This window comes from Microtus oregoni, unplaced genomic scaffold (assembly GCF_018167655.1).
Source record: "Microtus oregoni isolate MIOR12 unplaced genomic scaffold, Mior012 000098F_ref0000018, whole genome shotgun sequence".
NCBI lineage: Eukaryota > Metazoa > Chordata > Mammalia > Rodentia > Cricetidae > Microtus > Microtus oregoni.
Window position 1 is genome coordinate 1914374 of NW_024544711.1, and position 16634 is coordinate 1931007.

The window sequence follows — 16634 nt, forward strand, 5'->3', positions numbered from 1 at the left end:
ATTCCTCAGATTATTATCTATTTTATCTAGCTAAATTGATGCACATTTTGGTTTCTATCTGCATATACTTAAAGCTCCATGAGGACAAAGATTGTTTTACCACAGCTGACCGTTTCTCTAAGGCCTAATTGATAGAAGCACTGATGAAATAAAACAATAAATTGAGGTAAAATGCTGAGAGTTGGCTTTTTTACCTGTCAAAATGAACTGGTTATGTGTGAATAGCATTACCTCAGGAAGCATCCAGAACTTTTTTGTTTTTCGAGACGGTTTCTCTGCTTTGGAGCCTGTCCTGGAACTAGCTCTGTAGACCAGGCTGGCCTCACACTCCCCAATAATTAAATCTTTCTACCTTCCAAATTTTGAGTTCTATGAGGGTTGCAGCCTGAAGGGTTCCCTAATCTCAAAGCAGAAGCATCTCGGGTCCCAGGACTTTTTGCAGCAGAGAACTGTCAGAGGCGGGTCTATTGCCGGTTCCAGGGAGTCCTCAAACCGTTTATGGCCTCTGCAGAGACCTTTCGTCACAGCAGAAAAATTCAGCCTTTTTTTTTTAAGATGGTGTGTTGGCATCTTAATTCTCGAACTGCCCTATCCACCGCTAATTAATTCTATGTCACAGGAGTTTCTGGCTAAACAACTAAAATATAGTTCCCTCTAGCACGGTTCCTCACCGGGCTAATCGGAGAGTATAGATCGCCCACCTACTGCTCCGTTTTTTGGAGTGTTGTGCAGCATCACTGAGGTGTTGAGGCGCCCAGCATTTTTCAGGGAGGTGTGCGAACCTGTGGACGCGCTCGTGCCGCTTTTCCCGCCTTCAAGGGAGCAGGGAGGCGACCGCTACAGAGAACAACGCCGGCCGCGTGCGTCCGGGACCCGCCCCGCGCCGGGGGTGGGGCTAGCGCGTGCCGAACTGGAACGGGGGTGGGAACGGGCGCTCTCGCGAGAGTGAGCTCTCATTTCGTCGCCACCTCCTGCCAGCGCCGTTGCTGCGGGGGATTGTGGGAGCCTCCGCGTCCCGCTCGCTGAGAGAGGTATCTCTCCTTTTCCCTCTCCCTTCCCCTAAGGTAGGCGTGAAGCGGGTAAGAGTCCGGGTGGGTGGCCGGGGCTGTCCGCGTCCTCCGAGCGGGGCTGCCGCCGCGGCCGTGCCTGTCGGGAGCTGGCAGCGCGCCGTTCCCGCTCGCTCCCGCTCCCCGTGCGGTCTCCGTCGGCGCTGCGTATGTGAGCCGCCTGAGCGGCGGCCGCCATGTTAGGATTGCGGTGGCGGCGCAGCCTGCCTCCCCGGGCGGTGGAGGTGAGCCGTTCGGCAGGAGGACGCGCAGGCAGCCGACGGCCCGGGGGTGCGGCGGGAGAGTCGGGGTCCGGAGGTTCGATTCGCCTCTCCGCCGAGCGTCCTGCGCGCCTGGCTTAGGGGGCGGGGGCGGGACGAGCCCGTTACACGCGGGCCGCCGGCGCTGGGAGGAGGGAGGAGCGTTCGGAACCCGAGGGAGCGGAGGCCGTCCGCTGGGGCCCGCCGTCCGAGGAGGGAGGGTAGTCAACCCCGGGAAGTCCGTGGGCGCGCGAGTCCCGCACGGTGCGTTTGCCGTTTTCCCCTGAAAATGGACCCAAAATGGAGGATTCCGTAGGCCGTGAAAAGCTTGCGTGTTTTGACCGACGTTGCTTTCCCTGGCGTCAGTGGCCTTACCGTCCCTCACCCCTCGCTCCGTTTTGCTCCATTCCCAAGACTCCAGCGTCCCTCGCCCGCGCGCGATTTTAGCCCGACATCTGGAACAATTCCTCCCCATCCCCCCCCCCCCCCCAGTTGCGTAAAAATGGCCGAAAATGAAACGTTAACGTTTGGCTTTTGTATTGCCTCCTGGGTAGAGCTTTCTGCATGCTCCTCGGTAGAATGTTCGTTTCGTCAGTCAGTCACCTCACATTTCCTTTCTCTATCAAAACAGTCCGGGCTCCTCTGGACAGGCTGGTGTGTTGGGAGACCTTCCGGTTTTCAGACAAAGGGTTCGGAGGGCCGTGGTGTAGCCTTCAGTCTCTTCTGCTAGTGCTGTGCCACGCTTTTGTGTTTTCCTCTTACCGTAGGTGTTTGCCCCTTCGGCGCTTTCCCTGTTAGGTGACTCTGTCTAAAGGATTAGCCCCTTCTGTGGAATATTTCTCTGTTGGATAGGTTACAGTTACTCATCTAGACGTTTCGAGAACGGTGGTGATTCTGAAATTTCTAGTCTTTCTGGAGCTCTGAAATTATGTGTCGCTGATTTCATAGGAAGTAATCATGGGATTTTTGTGTTGATGCTGCGTGTTGCGTATTTAAATGGGCTAAGTTGTCAGTCGGTACAACACGCTTCGCCCAGGTAAATTTAGATTTGACTATGCCGGCAAAAAAATTACATCGCGGGCGGTTTTTCATGGGTGTTGAAAAGCTCTTTAAAAGCTAATTGTTGGGCGTAATGACGCATACTTGTAATAGCGGCACTCGAGACTAAGGTGGACGAAGAATTGCCATGACTTCGGGGCCAGTCGTGGTAACATCAGGATTGTCTCAAAACAGCATTATTTTACTGACAGTCAAGTTACCCTACGCATTGTATAAATTTCTTTTTGAGGTCGCTGAAGGAACTCCATATCCTCCTGTCTCAGCATCCCTAGAGCTGAATTACCTACAGGCCTGTGCCACCACGCCCAGTTAGCTTCATAACTTATGAACATTAGTATTTTAGGAATCTCGAAGGAGGGGGAAGTATTTTATTGCAGAAACCCCCAAGGTTGCCTTTGCACTTAAATGTCACCGAAGTATTACTAAAAGATTCTTCTGGTTGGTTATATAATCCTTGAAAAAGATACATTTACCCAGCGTGTTTTGCATTGAGGTTTTTTAAGTTTACATTTTTGCCATTTCACAAGTACTTAGTTTATGATTCCTACCCATAGAAGTAGCTTTCTCTTACTTCCTCATCAATTATATACAACTTTTATATAGCGTTTTAAACATGAATTGATTTGGAAGTATTTAACTTTTTACCTGATGCTTTTAGACCAAGAAATAATAAAATGAAGTGATACATTTTTAAAAGCGGGAATGCAGCGATAATGTCTTACATTTTAGAAATATCATGGTTTACTTAAGTGCTGTGGTAGAAGAGAGTATTAAATCTTCTTGGGTTGGTTTTGTTTTTTGTCTTTCTTTGAAGATAGTGTTTTGGGTTTTTTTTTTTTGAAACTCATTATGCTTCGAACTCAGAAGAGATCCACCTGCCTCTGCCTCCTGAATACTATAGTTAAAGGCGGTCACCGCCATGCCCCTGCCTGAGTATTAAGTTTCAATTTTATAGTGACAATGCACTAGCATGGTCCTTGATAAATAGTTCTAAGATGGAAAGGTTGCACTTAAATTTATCCTAATAGTCAATTTTTTTTTTTTTTTTTTTTTTGGTTTTTCGAGACTGGGTTTCTCTGTGGCTTTGGAGCCTGTCCTGGAACTAGCTCTGTAGACCAGGCTGGTCTCGAACTCACAGAGATCCGCCTGCCTCTGCCTCTCGAGTGCTGGGGTTAAAGGTGTGCACCACCATCGCCCAGCCTAATAGTCAAATTGTATATGATAAATATTAAAGGCAGTTTTTTTTTTTAAGTGTGGAATTTTAATTGATGGAGTTGAGTGATGTCACTTTTACTTGGCATTCTTAATGCACAGAGGCTCCAGGCTTGTTGGTAGACAATAAAAGTTGAAAACTTCAGTTTGGGAGAGGGATGTTTTATTGTGGAAATGGAAATCTATACTACTACTACTTTCAAATAATATTTTAAGAGGAGGGTAATATTTAGAAATAATTATGCTATACATTATTACATGGAAAGTCAGTATTGCGGATGTCAACTTTGATTTGTTAAATATATAGAAAAATATATATCCAAAAAAAGTTTTCTCTGAAGTTTGATCCTAGGTCAGTTTATATTTCCTGCTTGGTGATTTTCTAAAATTCCTTTAAGAAGTTAGCATTTACTGTTTGTTTTTTTGTTGGATCATGGTTTTGACACAATAACTCAGACTGGCCTCCAGTTTTCCATTTTCCTGCCTCAGCCTCCAAAGTGCTGCCTCCATTTGCTTTTGTAATGAGGAAAAATGGGTGTGTGGGTATAAATAGTAGAAGTCCTTATCAGATCAGATTCTCATGGTGTTTAGGATCTCATTTTTAAGAAGAATTAAGGTAGAAGTAGACCAGCTTTAAACAAAGTCTGGAACAGAAATAACAAAAAAACTAGTACTTGTGTTATCAAATATCAGATAATGATTTGTTAGATGTTCTTAGTATATCTATACAGAATATGTTCTCTTCATTCTAAAATTTCTTTTTGTTTTTTATTTTTGTAACTGGGTCTCATTGTGTAGATCAGGCTGACCTCAATCTCAATCAGAGATCCTACTGCTGTTGCCACCTGCCCAGCACTGGGATTAAAGGCATGCAACATCACACCCAGCTGCTCTGAAATCCTTAATTAAAAAACTTTGTGTTTAAACTATAGATATCTAAAAGTAGAACAGAAAGAAACTACAATTGAGGAAATTTTAGATGTGTTGTCTTTAAGGGATTTTTATACATAACTTTTCAAATTAAAATGGCCTGGGGAAGATTTCAGACTTTAGAGTTTACAGGATTGTTTTGTTTTGAAGTCATTAAGGCCATGTGGAATGTATAGAATGACCCTCTTCCTACCCACCAGCCTCCCCCCAACAAATCCTCTTAAGGTACTCAGCTGTGTATGTTTTAAGTGTGATTATGTTAGACAATAACAGTGAATCTGGTCTGGTTTGTTTTTAGAAACAGGGTCTTGCTACGTATCTTCTTATTGTTTGTGTATGCAGTAACAAATGCAGGCTCACATGTATGAACCCTCTACCATGGTTGAGGCAGAATCGTACTCCCTCCCACTTTGTACTCCAGGTCTTCTGTCTTCTGAGATTCTTCTGTCTGTAGGTGGAGTGTCTGGATTACAGGTGCTCATGCTGTGCCTTTGACTCGTCCTCAGGCTTGCACAACAGTTTCACTCATTAAATCATCTCTAGCCCTATGCTGGTAACTTTTAGTAAAGCCTTCTGGAAGGTTTAATAAATGATTTTTATTTTTTACTTATTTTGGTTTTTCAAGACAGGGTTTCTCTGTCTTATCTGTCCTGGAACTTGCTTTGTAGACCACGCTGGCCTCCAACTTACTGAGATCCACCTGTTTCTGCCTCCCGAGTGCTGGGATTAAAGGCATTGACAGATTTTTAAAAATTATTTTTGTGATTCTAAGGATTGATCCCAAGATCTTACACATTAAGATCTTACCCAACGGTGACCTACATCCCAGTCTCCAAATTAAAACTTGTTGTTTTTAAGAAGTGATTATTTTATATAATTGAGAGCATGTCAAGATGTGGCAGTAATAGATACCTATTAGCAGTGTTTTTCTTGGAATATTTTAGTTGTCTTTTTTTTCTTTTTTTTTTTCTTTTTTAGTGTGAGGAGATGTATAGGGCAACACCAGGTATCATCAGGAATGCCATTCATTTTATTTGAGACTAGATCTCATTTGGCCTGAAGTGTCACCAATTACAGTACAATAGTTGGCCAAGGAAGCCCCCAAAGATCTCTTCTTGTCTCTGCCTTCCTGGTACAGGGATTATAAACTCCTACCAGTATACCCTTTTTTTAAATTCTAGTTCTGGGAATCAATATCAGGTTGTTGTATTTACAAGGCAAACATTTTACTGACTGCTGTCTATCTAGATTTAATATTCTTCTAACTTTTTAAAATATTTAAGCTGGGCGGTGGTGGTGTGTCCTGAGTCCCATCACTTGGGAGGCAGACTCAGGAGAGCTCGAGGCTAACTGGTCTACAGAGCAAGTTCCAGGACAACCAGATCTTTTAGTAACACAGAGAAACTCTTGTTTCAAAAATAATAATAATATGATGATGATATTTACTACTCAGGGAGGGAAGTTCTGTTGATAATTAAATCAGAGGCTGTTTTATGTGTAAAGATATATTTTAGTAAATTAGTTAATTTTTTTATTGTTGGGCTAAGATGCTTTCAGCTGAGCTTGACATCCTGAACTTAATCCCTAAGACCCACATAGCAGAAGAATACTGACTCCTGCAGACTGTCCTGACCCACACATATAAAATAAATTAGGTTTTTTTTGTTTGTTTGTTTTGAGACCAGGTCTCGCTAGGTAGCCCAAAACCCACTTTGTAAACTAGGATTCTCCTAACTCTCTCTCCCAAGTATAAAATAAATTTTAAATTGATTTTTGTATTGTTGTAAATTGCATTTGTTTATTTCTATGTGTGTGGTGCTAGCAGTTGAACTCAAGACCTCTCTCAAGAATTTAGCCAGGCAAGTGTTCCACTGACCTATTCATTCCCCTTCCCACCTACCTAAATTTAAATTATAGGTCATGTTGGTAAGCTTTTTTGTTTTCCTAGTTTTTGTGGTTGGGGATGCATTGTGTTTTAAGAGTGGAAGATTGTGCATTCATGAATGGACATTTAGAATTTATGGGTAAATTATATTTTGATGTTGCATTCTCAGATTAGTTCTCTGAAGAGAACCCAGGCATCCTCAAACTCTTTGTAGCTGCAAATGCTCTTGTACTCATAATCTTACTGCCTCCAATCTGCCAGTGCTCTGGAAGTGGAAGTAGGAGCATCTTGAGTTTGAAGCCAAGCTGGGACAGTGGACCTTACGCTAGGATCACAATCATGTGCCACTGTTCCAGTGCTGAGGGTTGAGCCCAGGGCTTTAAGGACTCTACTTATTGGGGAACATCTTGAGCTTTCAACCCCATAAAATGTAAATGTTGTTTACTTATTATTTGGTAGGCCACATGCCACAAGAAACAACTCTGTGTGGTCAAACTTGTGTCACTGGTCCTTGTGGGCAAGGACCTTTACCCATTGAACCATCTGTATGGCCTCCAGCCCTTAAATTTTTAATAAATGTTTAGTAATGAAGTACTTCAGTATTTCACTAACTTTACTAATGAGCAACAGGTCCCATATGAATGAGCCCTTTAAAAATGATTTATATCTTAGCTTCAGTTGACTAAAAATTCTAGTGGCATTGTTTTAATATTTTCTAAGCAATGCTTTCATGTTTGATTTTTCTGAAGCGAGGTTCCAAAATGTCTTAGAATTTATGTGTGGATTATGTAACCTCAAACTCACAGTAGTGAGTGCTTCGACTTCCAAAGTACTGAGATTATATTTATGAGCACTACTACTGGCCCAGGGTGGGCACCTGGGATGTGGCAAATTTTTTTTGGTTTTTGTTGGTTAACGGACATTGTTAAAGAAAACAAACTACCTTCTGTTCTAGAAGATACTGACCCTCTGGGTCTCAGAGAACTCTGTCTCTGTCTGGCCCTCTGTAGTGGTGGCCAGGGGCCAGCGCTGCCTGGTGAGGGCTCTCAGCCCAGCCCTAACAGCGAGGTCACTGGCAGGCCAGAATGGTTAGTGATGGTGGCTCATGTGATAACAGTATTGTATGTTCTGTGGGGAAAGTGAGGTTTTTTTATACTCATAAAAAAAAGTCCAACTTAATTCTTTTTTGCAGTAATAAGACTTCAGTGTTGTGTGTAGCTGCATCTTAAGATGAAATTGTAAAATGGTTCTTGTGGAATGCACCTTCTCATAGGATTGATTTATATTGTGTGTCCTCCCTTTTCTGAATTTTTCTAACATCCATTTTCTGTTTTGTCTTTTAAATTATCTTTTACCTTAACTTAGTTTTCCAGATCCACTGTTTTTATGTAAAGTACAAAAAATATACTTGATGTCACTGTAACTTAATGATTATTTCCTTAAAATATGATAATTTAAACTTTTATGCACAATAAAGTACTATTCTCTGGAATAGGAATAGTTTTTTCAAAAGACAGACTTTTGAATAATAAAAGGCTTTGACTGTAAGGTAAATGTCAAAGCTGTGATAAATATTAACTGTTTTTAAATGACTCATTTATATCAGATTAATACCAACATGCTTAGTATTTCAGCCTGTTGTGTATGGCATTTTAAAGATACTATTTTTATTTAAAAAAAAAGAAAAATCCTTTCATCCACTGCCCACTAACTCTTCTCTTCATTAATCTTACCTTAAAACTTAAAGGAGATTATGTAAGTGGATCTTGTCTAGAACTAGTTTCCTTGGTGTCTTAAATTCATCTTTCTTGGTGTACAAAAACATCTGTAATTCCAGCTACCACTGATAGCATTTGTGTCTTTATTGCATCTATTTTTTTTAATCTAGTTCAAATCTTCCTTGCCTGTAACTTTTTTTTTATTCTTTCTCTACCACTGTGTTCGTCCAGTATATCTTTGCTTTAATCTACTATTGATGGAATTGATCCTATAATTGACTTTTAATTGTTGGGTATTTTCTGGGGTTTAGTGTAATAAAATTTAGTGAACTACAATGCTTAGGTGTATGACTATTCAAACACACAAAACTGAAGAAGCAATGCATCATAGTAGAAGTCTGTGACAAATTGATCAGATTTATCTTGTATGTGATTGTGATTATAAAATTGTCTTACAGAAAACATTGGTTGTATTAACGTCTTTTAACTAATGCTTAATGGGAATCGTGTTAATACTTTGCACACTCTTATAACAGTTTTTGAGATGCAGTGTTAATGATTTAATAAAAATTTCATCCAGAAACACATCTTGAAGGATTATAATCAGAATTAAAAGTTTTCAAGCTATTGGGCTATTCTTGTGAAGAGTTTGCAGAAATCTGTTAACAAGGTCTTTGATTTCATTTATGTGCTTTGAACTCTAGAGATGTTATAGCCCTGAAAATTAAATGAACAGTAATAGGTGCTAACTTGGGGGTGTTTTCCCTTCTTTAAATCAGCTGTATTTCCTGAACCTGGGTTTTTTCTTGGTAGGTCTGTTTCTATACTGACCAAAACTGTTCTTACCTTATAAGAGTAGGTATCAAATAAGCACTGCCTGGCATGGTCAGTAAGAAGGCAGTTAGTTGTGTGGCTTAAATTTGGGCAGAAATCCTTAAAATTGTAGGAAATTATTTATCTTCACATCTGTCTTCACCTCGAGTTAATTTTGCTGCACGAAGGTCTCAACTGTTACTTGATCTTAGATCTTACGTCAGATACTTGACACCCTAAGCTTCATTTACTTGTGATTTTACTTGGTTCTTTCTGAAAGTGATATTCTCATTTTCTAAAGCAGAATACAACTGGTTCATCTTTGACTTGCTGACCTTTTTTTTTTTATTTTGATTTTTTTAGTCTTCTAGAACTTAAGCATCATACTATAGAGTATGTTTTTATTCTTCTAAAAGGAAGATACCCATCTGTTTTCAATGAAATTTTGATGCACAAACATCTAGGCCTTGAGTTTAAATGTTTTTAAGCCCAATATGAAATTCCCTTTGTTAAATTTCAGCATGAAAAGCTACTTTTTAAATATCTATATGCAGGCTCTGCATACATCTGAATCTGTTTAAGATATGTATGAATTCCTTGTAAGTTTGAGATCTTAAGTGGTTTTTTTTTAATCAACATGATGCGTAAGTTTTTTTTTCTTAAAAAACGGCATCTACTTTAAAGGGATTTATGACTAAAACTGCTTATTTTTCTACAGAGTTGTCTGCTGGTTCTCAGCTTGAAGAAGATTCTACAGTCCTTATTGATCCTTTTTCTTGGCGTTACCATTTTTGAAGCAAAGTTAACCTAGCTTTCTAGTTTGAGCTTTCTTTTTGGCCGTCTTTTAAAAACAATTTTTTTTTATCTATAAAATAGACAAGAGATAGTTCTACAATGTCCAAGTCATTCCAGCAGTCATCTCTCGGTAGGGACTCACAGGGTCATGGGCGTGACCTGTCTGCAGCAGGAATAGGCCTTCTTGCTGCTGCTACCCAGTCTTTAAGTATGCCAGCATCTCTTGGAAGGATGAACCAGGGTACTGCACGCCTTGCTAGTTTAATGAATCTTGGAATGAGTTCTTCATTGAATCAACAAGGAGCTCATAGCGCACTGTCTTCTGCTAGTACTTCTTCCCATAATTTGCAGTCTATATTTAACATTGGAAGTAGAGGTCCACTCCCTTTGTCTTCTCAACACCGTGGAGATGCAGACCAGGCCAGTAATATTTTGGCCAGCTTTGGTCTGTCTGCTAGAGACTTAGATGAACTGAGTCGTTATCCAGAGGACAAGATTACTCCTGAGAACTTGCCCCAAATCCTTCTACAGCTTAAAAGGAGGAGAACTGAAGAAGGCCCTACATTGAGTTATGGTAGAGATGGCAGATCTGCTACACGGGAGCCACCCTACAGAGTACCTAGGGATGATTGGGAAGAAAAAAGGCACTTTAGAAGAGATAGTTTTGATGATCGTGGTCCTAGTCTCAACCCAGTGCTTGATTATGACCATGGAAGTCGTTCTCAAGAATCTGGTTATTATGACAGAATGGATTATGAAGATGACAGATTAAGAGATGGAGAAAGGTGTAGGGATGATTCTTTTTTTGGTGAGACCTCGCATAACTATCATAAATTTGACAGTGAGTATGAGAGAATGGGACGTGGTCCTGGCCCCTTACAAGAGAGATCTCTCTTTGAGAAAAAGAGGGGCGCTCCTCCAAGTAGCAATATTGAAGACTTCCATGGACTCTTACCGAAGGGTTATCCCCATCTGTGCTCTATATGTGATTTGCCAGTTCATTCTAATAAGGTGAGTTAAAGCAACAGATGCTTCTAATTTCTTTTACATTGTAGTGCCTATTCTGTATTTACCTATATCTTTTACTCTAATTCTGTAGTCTGATGACATTGAGTTGATCAAGAATTGTTATGCTTTTGAGAACACTTTATTTGGAAGGTAATTGTTTTTGAGCAGTATAAACCAGGGCTTTACATTAATAAAATAATCTACCTAGAATGCTTCTGGCCACAAAGCTGTCATCCATTGGGATTATCTTGTTGTTTTTTTTGGCATCAGTATGTTCTTCTTAATCATATTTAAGCAGGCTTTTTTCCCCCTGGTCTGCTTTGTTGAATGTTTTAAGCATTTTTTTCCTGAAGTCAATGTGCTTTGCCATTTAGGATGCTAGATTTCAGCTTTCCATCTGTCTTGATTGCTGATTTGTATGTAGTCAAAGATATATTCTTGTACAATTCTCTTTTTTCCTTATCTGTGGCTACAGGGAAAGTTAATGTAGAGCCCTGGTGTGTGTTTCAGTATGTTTCATATTTTAGATTAGTTCATTCTTCCTTTTTTAATTTCCCTTAACACAAACTCTCATACTATGACTGAAATTTTGCATCATTTTTTTTCTCTGTTTCCACAACTTCCTTAAACATACTTCAAAGCTCACTTTTTATTATCCCATATTTATTGCATCTGTCCCTTTAGAGACTTTGATAAATCGTTGACTACATTATCCTGCTCTGTGTTCCTTGTAAGAAAATTCTTTTTCTGACTTAGGCTTATTGTACTTCTGGAATAGTCATTTGTGGGAGGAAAAAAAAAAACAAGCCTAATTCTCCTTTAAGTATCACATCTGGCAAAATGGAAGCCTTTTCAAAATGCCCTTTTAAATATTGTCCTTCTCTTTCAGCTTTTTCAGTGTTACTCATTCTCACTGGAGTTTTTGAAATTCTGTTTTTCAGTATATATTGCAGTTGACATAAAGTCAATGGTGCAGCACCCCCGCTAGCTTGATCTGTAATCTGTCAACATCCATTTTTCCCGATGTCCTTTGTAGTAACCTATCTAGCTGGAATGAGTGCTACCATGAGATTGATTTTTATGGTCACTGTTACAGGGTTTTTCTTTACAGTAAGATCTGGGACATTTTCTTTTCATATCACATTCTTTTAACTTCATTTTTTAGTGTTTTTTTTTTAATCTACTAGACCCTATTTTTATGTATTGTTCCCTTTTCAATGACTAGATCTCAACATTTTTTTATCTTTTAATCTTTTATTTCATATAAAATAAGTTAAAATAAAAGCCAAATTTAGGTTTGTAGATTTTTTTTTATTTAAGAAACAGATCCGCCGAGCGTTGGTGGCTCATGCCTGTAATCCCAGCACTGGGAGGTGGCAGGTGGATCTCTGAGTTCTGGGCCAGCATGATGTACACATTGAGTTCCAGGCCAGCCAGGTCTACATAGTGAGACTCAGTCTCAACAAAGAAATAAAACCTGGAGCTAGAAAGAATCAACAAATCTTGTTTTGTTAGATATTTTTATTTTTCCCAGATTTGTTAGCTATGCCATGGAATTTATTTTGGTTTTTATTCTTTTTAAACTTCAAGATTTAGTCTGATGTAAATTAAAGCAATGAAAAAAAGGTCCATTAAAATTGATTGACTCCAGCTTTTTCTATGTTACTTCTTAATCTCTTTTCCAAGAAATATAGCAGAAATTATATGTTCTCAGAAAAGATCTCCAAATTCCAAGGAAAATAGTTACAGGGATCAAGTGAAAGTTATCTTAAAGAACTGCAAATCTTTGCTGTTGGAAGAAAGGAACCATAAAAGGGTTTGTCAGATTAAAAAAGTTTCTATTTTGTATAAGATTTTTTTTCCTCCAAATTTTACTACTTTCTAGTTCGCAAAAAAAGGCTAATAATTTAAATGAATCTAAAGTAACAAAAGAGCAGTTTGGAATACTTGATGACACTTTGAATTAAGGAGTATTTTTAGCTTATAAAACTGCTTGGGTTCTAGTTTGCAAATTCAAAATTTTGGGTATATTTAACAATTATTTTAGAGGACTTTTGCTTAGCCATTGGGTTTTATAAAATTTGTGTTTGTAGGTTAGACCAATTGGAACAAAATTAATCACTTGGATTTTCTCTTTTATAGTTGCCTCAACTTAGCTGATGTTTTCTCTGTATCTGCTTCATTAAAAAAGCAATTTACTTCAGCAATGAACTGTTAACAGATGCAGATGTTACTTTTTAAGAAATTCCTGTGGTGGACATAGACAATGAAAAAAATAAGTATCCTGCTCTCTGGTATCACTGCATAACTTGGAAAATCTGTAGTTTTCACTTAATGGTAATGTTAAATGGCCTACATTATACAAAATTCAAGTGAAAAGCATGGTGTAACTTGTCATGATGGAGTGCCCTTATTTTATATTTTTTAGATGATTTTTAAGTAATAGTCTTCCTTTGAGTTTTTTCTAGGTCACCTTAGAACATCAAGTAGCATATCTATACAATTTCAAACTTCAAGTTCTTTGACTTAAAGAAAATTGCCCACTGCAACCTTTTTGTCTTATTACTTGAATTTCTATTTTTTTTCTTTTAGTATTACTTAAGTCTTTTAATTAATTCTATTCTGTCACTTTGAAAATACTTCCAGAATGATTATTATAAAGCTTACTATTATTATGTAAAACCTGAAAGACATTAAGTGTGAGTGTAGGGTCCCCCCCACTAAACTTGTAAATTCAAAAAGTGAATCCCTATTCTTTATCTCATGTAGGAATTATGTCAGAATAGAATCCAGAAGGTTTTTTGTGTTGTTTTTAATCGTTGGATTCTTAGTCCTTATTCTAAACCAGACATCAAGTACAGTGGAGCTGATTAATAATGGATGGGTTGGGAGATACATAACTAATTTTCTGATCTTGGCCTTCTTCGTAGTGCTTGAAAGACCAGCTACATTTTTACCATAAACTTGAAACTTATAGGACATGGGGGATTGGATGTAATTTCTTTTCAACTCTGTGCCCTTTCCATCTCCTATAATTCAGAAACATGCTTATAGGATAACATTCATTCTTTTCCTAAAACACTGCTTCTTAAGGATAGATACTTTTATCTGAAGTTGTTCTGAAACTCTTTTAGGTTGATGGATTCGTTTAGTCCCTTTTCTGAATTTGTGAACTTACCTATGGTGCCTCTTGCTTATAGCCATTTTTAAAATGGCTTCCAGAACGGTCTATTGTGTTGCAAGTAGAAACTTTAGCCCAACTGTCTGATTGTATAACCGTTATGGAAATCTCTCAAGTTCCTATTAGCTATTACTTTTGAAAGACAATCTAGTTTTCAAAATACTAAGAATAGTAGTTGATAGCACCTCATTCTAATTACTATTTTGTTTGGATATGTTCCCTTTCAGTTCTTTAACATTGTTTTGATTAACTTTCTAGAGCACAATCTATCTATAGACTGTTGTAATAGAAGTCAAAATTAGGTCCAGTTTATAAAATGCCATTTTGAGCCTTTGTAAAACTCCTTGTGTAATTTGAAGTTATATTTTCATTTAGCTGAGGCTCTCTAATCCCCTTGTTTGAGAAAAATGCATTGCCTGACCATGTTTATATTCTATTTAGAACTTTCAAGAACAGTGCTAGTTTAGAAATTGTCTCGATTTGTGGAAACTTGTAAAAAATCAACACTACTTGTAAAACAATGTGAATTTCTGAGATAATGCAGTATAGATAACTTCATATGCTTGGCAGTGTTCAGATAGTTTGCCTTTATTATTTCATTTGTTTTTCACCACAATAGGGGAATTTTGTTGCAATGAATTTGATTAATTTAGACTTAGGAGTCATATCTAGTTATATTGTATTTTAGGAAATAAACCAGGGCATTTTGGCAGCAAAACCCACCTTTCCTAACTCTTACATTGGATAAAAAATTAACCAAACATCTTTCTTAGCAAAAGGAAAATTAATTTGAATCATATCAATTTAGTTAATGGCTTATATTAAACTAAATCACAAAAAAGGAAATACTGATGGACTACATTGTTTCCCTCCTTAAAATTTGGAAAAAGGCACTCCTTAAATTTGATTCTGTTTTATGTAAATGTGGGAACTTAAATTTTTGACAAATGGGGAAAATTTCTTAGATAAACCATTTCCATTTAATCATGTTGGCCTTTTTTGACAGTGCTTTTTTGTTGTTTTGTTTCATTTTGGCTATAGTAGAAAGTATAGTATGTTTGGAATTTGCCTAAAAGTCAAGGTGAAATTAAAGATTCTACTTTAAATTATTCACACACATTTTCTAGAAATCTAGGTATGTGGCTATTTTGTTATACAGAGTATTACAAAATAATCAATTCCAAAAATAGTGGATACTTGAGTATGGTCCACAGCAGTTACATTGTTCTTCTTGATCCGCACTATCTTCATATTTCCACTGTCAGGTCTCAATTATGTTGACCAAATTAATCCAGTTTTTCCAAGAATGTGCATAGAGTATTTGAGGGCAGGATCGAGCTTCAAGAACTCAGAAGTGGTTTTAGCTTAAACCACTGTCACTTAATAAATGTTGAACAACTTGACACTGCATACACATTAATGGTTCATGAAAATATTTTAGCTTTTAATTTTTGTTAATTCTGCTAATTTACTTTGCTGCAGGAGTGGAGTCAACATATCAATGGAGCAAGTCACAGTCGTCGATGCCAGCTTCTTCTTGAAATGTAGGAATTTGAAATATGTATAAAGCATCCTTACCGTGAATCAGAAACATCCGTTATTGGTTTGGGGAAGTTCATCCTTTCCTTATACACATATTGTTACTGTCACATAATTGATAATGTCTGGTTGATATTTAATTTTAGACTAACTATCTTAATAATAGATATAATGATACTTTGTTTCTTGATTTTTTTTTTTTAATTTATAGGATAAATACACGTTGGCCTGTTAATAAGAAATCGTTTTAGTAGAATTAATGAAAAAATAGCAGTTTGTAATCAAAATATATGATAGCACTTTAATAACAGTTAATATGAGCTATAAAACAAAAAATATAGAGGGATAATTAAAAATTGCTAGAAGCCAAGTTCATTTCCTCATGGAAATGACATTAGCTTTCGCTCTGAATGTAGGCTGCTAAATTGAAATGAAATTCAAATAAACCACCTATTATAGCAGATACTATCTATACATACCTAACTCCTTTGAGGCTGTCCTTTGTAGTGCCACAGCCTAACTCTGCTCTGATACCTTCCTTGGGGTAAGAAACTTGGTGCGTGTGTGTAAAAACCTTCCTAATTCTTTCTGTAGCACTTTCCCTACTTGCAATTTAACAAGGAACATTTCAACATGCATCACTTAAGTTTACAAGTATTGCAGTCTTAATACAAATCATTTGGTGTCTGAAGTTCCTTTTGAAATGTTACTTGCTTTTGAAATGTAGATTCTCAGATTTACTAATGAATCATCTCTGTTTTAGAGGCTTAAGGAGACTACTTTGTGAAAAGAACCTTTTTATTTTAAAATTAATTTTCTGATCTTTTTAAAGCTACCCAGAATGGAATCCTGACAATGATACTGGACATACAATGTAAGTTAAAAAATTTTAGCTATTCCAGTGTAAGGAATCCAAGTTTAACTTTTTATGTTTCATAAAAATATATTCTGTGAGCCGGCGGTGGTGGCGCACGCCTTTAATCCCAGCACTTGGGAGGCAGAGGCAGGCGGATCTCTGTGAGTTCAAGACCAGCCTGGTCTACAAGAGCTAGTTCCAGGACAGGCTCCAAAGCTACAGAGAAACCCTGTCTCGAAAAACCAAAAAAATACATATATATATATTTTTTTTTTCTGTGGTTTTTTGCCAAATAAGAATTTGATAATTTATTTAAAGTACCAGTGTAAGGA

At 37.9% G+C, this 16634-nt stretch overlaps 1 protein-coding gene across 4 annotated transcripts in view; it reads left to right on the forward strand.

Annotated features, from left to right (window-relative positions):
- The window catches only part of LOC121442943 (matrin-3), a 38416-nt gene that overhangs the window by 8235 nt on the left and 13547 nt on the right, over positions 1-16634 (forward strand). For 2 of the 4 annotated variants that reach the window (XM_041644588.1, XM_041644585.1), the window contains exons 5-7: positions 9642-10729; positions 15390-15451; positions 16279-16320. In XM_041644588.1, the coding sequence (XP_041500522.1) occupies positions 9818-10729; positions 15390-15451; positions 16279-16320 (1016 nt within the window). In that variant the 5' untranslated portion in view covers positions 9642-9817. Of the gene's footprint in view, positions 1-925; positions 1065-1346; positions 1365-9641; positions 10730-15389; positions 15452-16278; positions 16321-16634 lie in introns of those variants that run through there. The other 2 variants (XM_041644586.1, XM_041644587.1) reach the window with 2 other exon arrangements.